Source organism: Gavia stellata, chromosome 16, assembly GCF_030936135.1.
Source record: "Gavia stellata isolate bGavSte3 chromosome 16, bGavSte3.hap2, whole genome shotgun sequence".
NCBI lineage: Eukaryota > Metazoa > Chordata > Aves > Gaviiformes > Gaviidae > Gavia > Gavia stellata.
Window position 1 is genome coordinate 12790890 of NC_082609.1, and position 9013 is coordinate 12799902.

General features: G+C 53.8%; 1 protein-coding gene across 1 annotated transcript; it reads left to right on the forward strand.

Moving 5' to 3' along the window:
* The first annotated feature begins 358 nt into the window (after window positions 1-358).
* On the forward strand, window positions 359-3423 carry LOC104259597 (sulfate transporter). Its single transcript, XM_009815029.2, has 3 exons — window positions 359-976; window positions 1825-2973; window positions 3049-3423. The coding sequence occupies exons 1-3, from the start codon at window positions 359-361 to the stop codon at window positions 3421-3423; spliced, it is 2142 nt and encodes a 713-aa protein (XP_009813331.2).
* Window positions 3424-9013: the final 5590 nt, after the last annotated feature.

Genomic DNA, 9013 nt, shown 5'->3' on the forward strand with positions numbered 1-9013 from the left:
TCAGTGACATAATTCTGTCTGATCTTACCCCATCCTGCTGCTCTGTTTCAGAACAAGAGGTATGTTAGGAAGGAGCACAGGGGGCTGTAGCTCTGTCCCTGATGTGGGCATCTGTGCCAGCGTGAATGCAATATAAACCATGGTCTCAGGGTTGTGGTTGATCAGGTCCATAACTAAAAACAAACAAATCAACCAGCACCATGGGAAAGTGCTTTTCTGTTTGTTTTGTCTGAGGTTATTTCCTTTATTTATTTATCCATGCTATCTGCATGAGCCCTGGAGCTAGGTAAAACACATTATGTACATGACTGCAACACTTCATGGCTGCCTGCTCTCCTGCCGTAGCTCTCCTGGTGCAATGGAGGACACATCGAGCCAGAAGTCAGGACAGAGCAAAGACGCACTGGGCTCCCTAACACCAGAAGAGAGTCCTGCCGATTTTACACATGTCAAATTGGAGGAGCATGAGCCCACAGACTTCAGCACCAAGGAACTCATCCTAAAGAAAGCCAGAGAGGTCTGCACATGCAATCATCAAACCATCATCACCTTCTTCTGTCAGCTGTTCCCAGTGCTGGACTGGCTTCCCCGCTACAATGTCAAGACGCAGTTGCTTGGGGATGTCATATCTGGGCTCCTGGTGGGGGTAGTTGCCATCCCTCAGTCCATCTCCTACTCTCTCTTAGCAAACCAGGATCCCATCTACGGAATCTACACCAACTTCTTCTGCAATATCATCTACGTTGCTATGGCCACTTCACGTCATAACTTTGTGGGCTCCTTCGGTGTCCTGTGCCTGATGATTGGGCAGTCTGTGAACCGGCACCTCCAGCTAGCAGGGTACAGCAACGACAACGCTGGCTCTTCACTGGTGGGCAACTCCACCTCCTCCAGTAACGGGACGGGTGCCTGTGACAGGAGCTGCTACGCCATCACTGTGGCCCTTTCCTTAAGCTTTCTGGTCGGTCTTTACCAGGTACAAATGTTCGCTGTTGTGCTGTTTCCTCTCTGTCCTTCCCCCGCTAGGAACTTCTCTGAGCTAAAGATCTCTAAGCTCCGGTCTTGGTTCAGGCTTACAAGTCATGAGAAACCTTTCCTGATGTGACTAGACCCCGACACCCTTGAATCAAATGCAGTGATTTAGAAACCCCCAAACATGGCTGAATGTGGGGTTTTGTTTCCCCCCATGTGATAGGCCAGGTCCTTGGATGTGTCTGAAACATCCTTAGGATCAGACACAGCAAGGGAGGAGAAGGACCTGTGAACCACCTTCCCACCACCCCAGTTCTGGAGCTGGGCCAGCTCCCGGTGCAGGTTAGAGCAGGTTTGGGGCTGGTAAGAACAGCCCTCAAGGACCCTGCCGTCAGCAGGGTCTCCTTCAAAGGCCATGTCCCTGGCAATGTCCCCGCTGCCTGGGCCTAGCTGTCACTGAACAACTTCAGGCTCTGTCACTGGGACACCTAAATTCAGTGCATCACACCAGTTTTATGCCATCGAGTGATACTCAGAGCTGCTTGGATGGGGCTGCTGCCTGGGCTTTCAGTGTTAACTATGTGCCCTTATTGCTTGTAAGGACACAGCAGCAGTGACCTTGTTGGTTTCTTTGTGTGGCATCTCTAGCCACAGATGAGTGTGATAGGTAGGTCTCTTTAGTTTTTCATACCCCAGATTAAGTACTGAAGACAAAGTCCTCTGCCTCACACTGAATGCTCAGCAGATAGAATAGCCAGAGCAGCTATAGTGGAAGCAAACTGACAGGAATTGCCAGCCACCTCTTCCAGACCTCCTCATCGATGCTAAAGGTGTGGCTGGCTTGCTTTTCAGATCCTGCTGGGGGTTTTACATCTGGGCTTTGTGGCTGTCTACCTGTCAGAACCTCTCCTCAGTGGCTTTGTGACCGGCTCCAGCCTCACCATTATCACCTCCCAGATGAAGTATCTCCTGGGACTGAAAATCCCTCGTCACGAAGGGGTGGGGTCCTTCATCCTGACGTGGGTTGACCTTTTCAGATACATCCAGAACACCAACATCTGTGACCTGGTCACCAGCCTGGTTGCTTTGGCCATCATAGTGCCTGTCAAAGAGATCAATGACTGGTATAAGGAGAAGATGAAGGCCCCGTTCCCCATAGAGCTGCTGGTGGTCATTGTAGCCACAGTAATATCTTACTACTTTGACTTCGAAGAGCGATACAAGTCTGCTGTTTGTGGGGATATCCCCACTGGTTTCAGGAAACCCACTCTACCAGATATAAACCTGTTTTCCAGCCTGGCAGTTGATGCTCTGCCCATTGCTGTTATTGGCTTTGCCATGACTGTCTCGCTGGCGGAAATCTTTGGCAAAAAGCATGGCTACGCTGTCCGTGCCAACCAAGAGATGATTGCCATTGGCATGTGCAACCTGATCCCTTCTTTCTTCTACTGCTTTGCCAGCTCTGCGGCCCTGACAAAGACTCTGCTGAAGGAGTCCACTGGGACCCAGACCCAAGTCTCTGGCCTGATCACCTCCCTGGTGCTGCTGCTAGTGCTGCTGTGGATCGCCCCACTCTTCTACTCGCTGCAGACCTCCATCCTGGGGGTGGTCACCATCGTCAACCTGCGGGGGGGCCTGAGGAAGTTCCGTGACACCCCCCACATGTGGCAGCTCAGCAAGCTGGACACGGTGGTGTGGTGGACAACCATGCTGTCCTCCACGCTGATCACCACGGAGATTGGGCTCCTCGTGGGCGTCTGCTTTGCTCTGCTCTGTGTCATCTTCCGCATGCAGAGACCCAGAGCCACTCTCCTGGGCAAGGTCAGCAACACGGAAATCTATGAGGACCAGTCCACATACAAGCAGCTCAGCAGTATTGCCAACATCAAAATCTTCCGCTTCGAGTCATCCCTCTACTATGCCAACAAGGAATATTTCAAGACTGTTCTCTACCAGAAAACTGGGGTAAATCCTATCCTGCTGGCTGCTAAGCACCAAAGGGTGGAGGCCCAGGCAAATGCACACACAGGCAACAGCAAGAGCTTTTTCGGCACCAGGTTTGACTGCCTGAAACAGGCCAAGAAAAGGGCTGAGAAGCCTCCAGCAGATGCCTGTCCTTCCTCCATAGATATGCACACCTTAATCCTTGACTGTGGGGCAATGCAGTTCATAGATACTGTGGGTCTGTCTGTGCTAAAGGAGACACATCATGACTATAAGGACATAGGCGTCCAGGTGCTCCTGGCTAACTGCAACCCTTCCATCCGCCACCGGCTCCGGGAGGGAGGCTGGGCTGGCGAATCAGACAGCGATGGTCAGCTGGCTTTCCACAGCATCCACGACGCGGTGCAGTTTGCTGAACGGTGGTACCATGTGCAGCAGGAGGGGAGCAAGGAGAAAAATGATGCTCTCCTGGACCCCGAAGACCTGAACTTCCAGGCATCCTTGTAGACCTGTGTGTAAGGAATGATTTCTAATGGGGATGGGCTTTGTATGTGCTTGAGAGCAGTTTTAGTCTGTGCAGTCGGAGCACACAAAAAAGACTTTGGTGAACCGTTAGCAGCAGGCATGGGGTGAAAGGGTTGGGGAAGGTGTGGGTTTCAGGAGAGATTGCCAACAAGTAAATAATCTGAGAGGCATTTCAAGGTCTGTCATGTTGGTAAAGAGCCTGGATGGCTTTTAACCCCTCTCCCTTTTGGAACGGGCTGGGACGGCAAGAGGTGCCGTGCGGGGAGATGGGACGCCAGGCTTCCACCAGCACCTTCTATTAAAGCGCCCCTCTCCAGTCTCTCCCCGCCTCGCCACGCCGCTTTCCAAAGGAAACGCCCCGCGGCCGCGGTCACGGTCCCCCCGCCAGCGCCCGCCCGGCCTCCCCGCCCCGCTCCCGCGCGGACTCGTGTCTCGCGTGGGCACTGGGGGGCACGAGTGAGCCGCGCTGCGCAGCCCGAGCCGGCGCTTCCCGGCTGCGGGGCCGCTGCCCCGCGCCCCCCCGGCCCGGCCCCGTGCCCAGGGCGGCGGGCAGTGGCCGCGCTCCCGCTGCCGGCTAAAGGCGCGCGCCTCCGGGGGAGCGGGGCAGGAGGCGGCCTACGGCTGCCGTGTCAGACCCCTCTGCTCTCAGCCGGGGTGAGGCCGAAGCGCTGCATCCCGGCCCCCAGCCCCGGGCAGGGCTGGCCGGGAAGGTGGGTGCCGCCGGCCTATCGGGGCACCCGTTGGTGAGGCTTGGGGCGCCCCTGGGAGCTCACCCACCGGCAAGACAGCCCCTCGACTGCCAGGATGTGCAAAAGCAGAAAGTGAGCCGGGGCCACCTCCGGCCTGGAGCCATGTCCCTCACTGGCCGGGTGACATCCAGAAGTGGCTTGGGTCCCACACTGGCTGTAAGGGCCAGCAGCATGGGACACCCCTGTCCTTCTGTGTTACAGGTGCTGCCGTAGTCCTTGGGGCAGCAGCAGGTACCACTCTGATGCAATGGAGGAGACTTTGCAGGGGTTTATCCCCTGAGGTCTGTGAGTAACCCAAGCTTTATGCCTGAAAATCCCATTCCCTATGGCACCCTGGCATTAACCACCACCTGATTGCTTTTTGGGGAGAGGGAGGGTGGAGACAGGACTCTAAGGCGAAGGAGAGAGGAGCTGTAAGCAAGGTCTGTCATCTGCTCCTCCGAGGAGCCCTGGTGGTGCTTCCCACCTCCCCATGGGGAGGCACAGCCCCAGCCCCAGCCTCCAAGGCCAGGCATGAAAGGGGCTGCAGACGGCTCGGACCCACCAGGGAGTTTTGCAAATGGAACTGGAGCTTGTTACGCAGAGTTTCCTTCTGTGTGTAACTCCAGTGTCCGAATACTGGCCCAACGCAGAATAACTAGGGAAAGAGAGGATGCCAGCATCCTCTCTTGTGGTGCAGTCCCTTGAAAATTGCATTGTGGAAACGCACACCCCAAGGCATCTTTGGGTGCCAGACAGCAAGGCCACTCACCTGCCTCCTGATACGTGCGGCGGTGAGAGCTATGGGCTGATTGCACCCCGGGGATGAGAACCACCAGTCCCACTCACTCCTTCACTCACTAATGCGTATTCATCTTTTGCCACCTTTATTTTGGACTGCCCTTCTCTTCCCCCACAGCCATTCTGAGTCAATGCGGGAAATGGATTGCAGAGGCTCATTTATTTTCCTAGCACCCTACGGCAGGGTGTTTAACAGCCCCTCAATGGCCACAAAACAACAGCAACAAACCCAGCAACAGCAAAGCACTTCCCTTAAAAACAAACAAGGACGTTTCAGAAAACTGCTGGGAGTTGGTTCAGCTGATAGCTCTCGCCCTGGCCCTGTGTGGCTCAGGACAGTCTGCTGCAGGGGAGGAGAAGCACTTTCCCCTGCTGTTATTTACAGACTGGGGTTCACGTGACTTCCATGGCTGAAATTACAGATTTCCTCCCCCAAAAAGGTATCTGAGATCACCAGCTGCTCTTCATAAACTGTAGATCAGGATCACCTGAGCCACAGCTTGCAATGGCCACAGTTCTCCCAGCGTTTGGCAGAATCTGTGCTACCTTCCACATGCACGGCCGGATCCTGACTGCAGCTGGAGAGACAGTGCTGTCACTCGCAGCAGTGGGGCAGGGCTGTCTCACGCCTGCGGCACCGCCGGAGGTGTGCAGCCGGAGGGAGCCTCGGCTCTGAAGTGGACACGGGGATCTGTCCTTTCTGCTGGGCTGGGACAGGCAGCGTCCTGCGGGCTCTGCTTCTGCATCCCAGGGGGGAGTCCTTGCTCTGAGCTATGAATTCTCCGCAGCATTGCCAAGTACCAGAATAGCTTTTCTTCCATGAGCTCCATCTGTAAAAACACCTTCTATGTTGCATATTTAATATGTGACTATTCCCCTGGCCTCATCCAAGAAATGCAGCACCTTCCCGCCGAAGGGAACTCTAGCTTTGGCAGCCACTCGAGAGCCCAGGGGCAGGAGGCTGTTGTAAATAAAGTGCATGGAAAAGGAATCCTACTGGCTCTGCTCAGGAAAATGTCTTCTTGAGGTCAAAAGACTATTTCAAATGGATTAAAGACTGTGGTATGCCCAGCTGCTTGCAGGTCCTTGGAGCAAGGTTTTAGTGTCAGATGAAGCTAAATTGACTGAAGAGTCCAGTAGAAGCCTTGCAGGGCTGGATGGACAGGCGTGCTCAGCATGCCCTGGGTGTGGGTGCAAGCGGGGTGCAGCTCTCGGGAGCAGCAGCACCTCTCTCCAAGGGTCCTCGCAAGCTGTCGCAGCGTGAGGCAACTCCCCAGGGAGGTTGCATCAGCCATGGAGCAATGAGTAGGCAGTTTTGTGTCTGAACAGCAAGTCAGTAGAGAAGATAAGTCTTGTTACCTGCAAGGATTATGACCTTCCTTCCCCTTTGGAATAGCATTGCCATTATTTTATTTATAAGACTGTTTATGGAGTAAATTAAATTGTTTTAGTTAGACTTTAGATGCATTTATGATCTCAGTGGGGTCATAAAGCCACAGCAGGAAATAAACCCAGTGCTGATAATTCCTGGGCACAGCCTGGTGCAAGATAGCGCGGATAAGATTACTGTCACAGGGGCAGTTCCCACAGCCCTCTGCGATGGGAAATGGCTGTTTATGTGAGCAGTTTCTGCTCAGAGCTGGGAGAGCTGTGAAAATGCCAAAGAGATACCTGTCAGTTTTTATGGGATGCCCTCCCTCGGAAAGGAGAACCGAGGTGGCAATCTCCTTCCCTCTCCTCCCCAGCCCAGAGCAGCTGGGATCTCGCTGGCAGTCCTGCACAGGCTGCTTGCCCAGATCTCCCAGCCCATCGACTCCAGCATCGCCTTCCAGACCACAAGTCAAACATCCTGGTGACCCAGTGTTCCTCCGCTCCCCACAGATTGCCAGGGTAATTCAAGGATAACTGCTATTTTTATATCTGTTCCTATGGGGGACCCTGGGTTGTAAATGACACAGAGGAGAGATGAGGAAGGACAAATGGCACAATCCAAGGTCAGCTTATAATCAGTGTCATGGGAGATCAAGCTGGCCTCTCACCACCTACATCTCCTGGTGGAGGCAGATGTGAGCAGGAAGGGACCACAACAACTGTGGGCCTGTTCGGGGTGATGAAAGGCTCCTGCTGAGAGCACAGGGCACTTTTCTGCCCCCAGCACCTGACTGCAACAGCCCAAGTGCTCCTGTTTGCCAAAGGGCCTCAACATCTCAGCTGGGGGCTGACCCACCGCATCTCCCACCCAGGAGGACCTGCTGCTGTGTCCCGCTGCCGACAGGCTGCACCCCAGGGTGTCTCGCGTGCCTTTCCCCTAAAGTTTCACCAGGGGCCGAGGAAATGCCACGCAGCTGAAAGCAAATGTTATCCCTCCTGGTAAGCAGCTCACCTGTTATTCTCCTTCCCTCTCTCCCCCCTGCCTTGCTGTGGATCTATAAATACTCCAGGAGTGTGATAAATAGAGGATTGCTGCTAAGGCTTTGTCAGCTGCAGTTGGAGCTGACTGTGCAACTGTTAATTATGCCTCAGCAGCAGCTGGACAGGTTTAAATCCTTTTGATGCTTTGAAATGCTCCCTCTGGGGAAGTTTAAGGAATAAAGGTTGTTGTGGCTGATGGGTGTTTTCTTCCCCTTCTAGAAAGCATACGAGACACTGATTGCTGCATGGAGGGCTGTTCTCACTCCTGTTGCCTGTTCCTGGAAACCCACACTCTGTGTAATGGCAAGAAGTTGCTTCTGCAGATCTGTAACTGCAATAAAGCAGTTAGCGTACTGCCAGCATGTGCATAGAATTTACCCATGCAAGCTTTCCCTAGCAGACAAAACTGAGTTAGAAAGAGAAAACAGTGAGCTGCAGGCGATGACACTGGATTTCCTGGGGGGGGGGGGGGGGGGGGGGGGGGGGAAGATTAGGGCCAGCATTAATGCCTCACTGGAGATAGCCTGGTGATGAAGGAATCACTGGACAGTGGCTTGGGCTAACATAGTCCAGCTGCGGGTGAAAAGCTCCCGAGCTTCAGCACAGTCCAGGGACTCTGCTGGGCTCCCTTCTCCCCCAGCTCCCTGGGAGCTTGCCAGGCTGAGCCGTGTGGGTGTCTGTGTCTTCACCTACAAGCTTGCTGCTCTGGGTTGTTTTATGGGTTTGCTGTGCCATACTTCTACTTGTGTTTCTCAGAAGGGCTTTGCTCTGACACATTCATGGCAGTTTCCAAATTCTTCCACTGAGTGAGGTACCTGCACCCCTCAGCTTAAATCCTGGTCTAAAATGTTCAAAGTCATGGGATAGCCACATCAGAAACCCTCCCTAAGTCACTGGATAAAAACCCTTCCTTTTTCTGCCACTCATCCGTACCCTCTAGTAAAAAGTGCCCTGGGTGCTGTGTGGGTGCCCTATGTAGAGGTATCATCACAGATGATGGATGATGCCCTGGGAATATGAAAGAAAAATCCAAGCTGCAAACATCAAGATGGTGATTGTGGGCAAGCATCTCCAAAGCTGCGTGCAGAGCTTGGGCAGAGCCAGGCCTGGAGCTGCAGGGCTTGGGCCCAGGCACCCTGCTCAAGCTGTGTGCTCAAGGGAAAGACAGGGCCATAGGGGAGGACAGGTCTTCTCCGATCCTGGCTGTTGCACTAGCTGTGCCACGTTTTTATTACATGTACCAAGTTTACTGCTAACCTGAGCTCCGCATGTCTGCTTAAGAAGCGCTCTCCACACTTATTCTCCTCTTAGAAGATTGTTCTGGGGCACTGTAAAGCACTGTAAAGTCCTTGTCATAAACAATAGTCTGCTTTCACAGACATTTCCTCCTGGACGTAGTCTCCTTCCAACCATGATGACTGCAGGCCAAAGGCTGAGTGTGATTTCTATTGTGCAATCAAATAAATGATGTTGCTGGCAGACGACGCTGCCTTTACCGAGCTGGCAGTGTGCGCAGGTGTGCATACCCAGGCACACCACCCCGCATACACACTCATGCACATGCACTTACGTGCCCAACCTTGTAGGTGTTCACCCAGGCACAATGCTGCTGCACCATTTCCAAGCCCCAG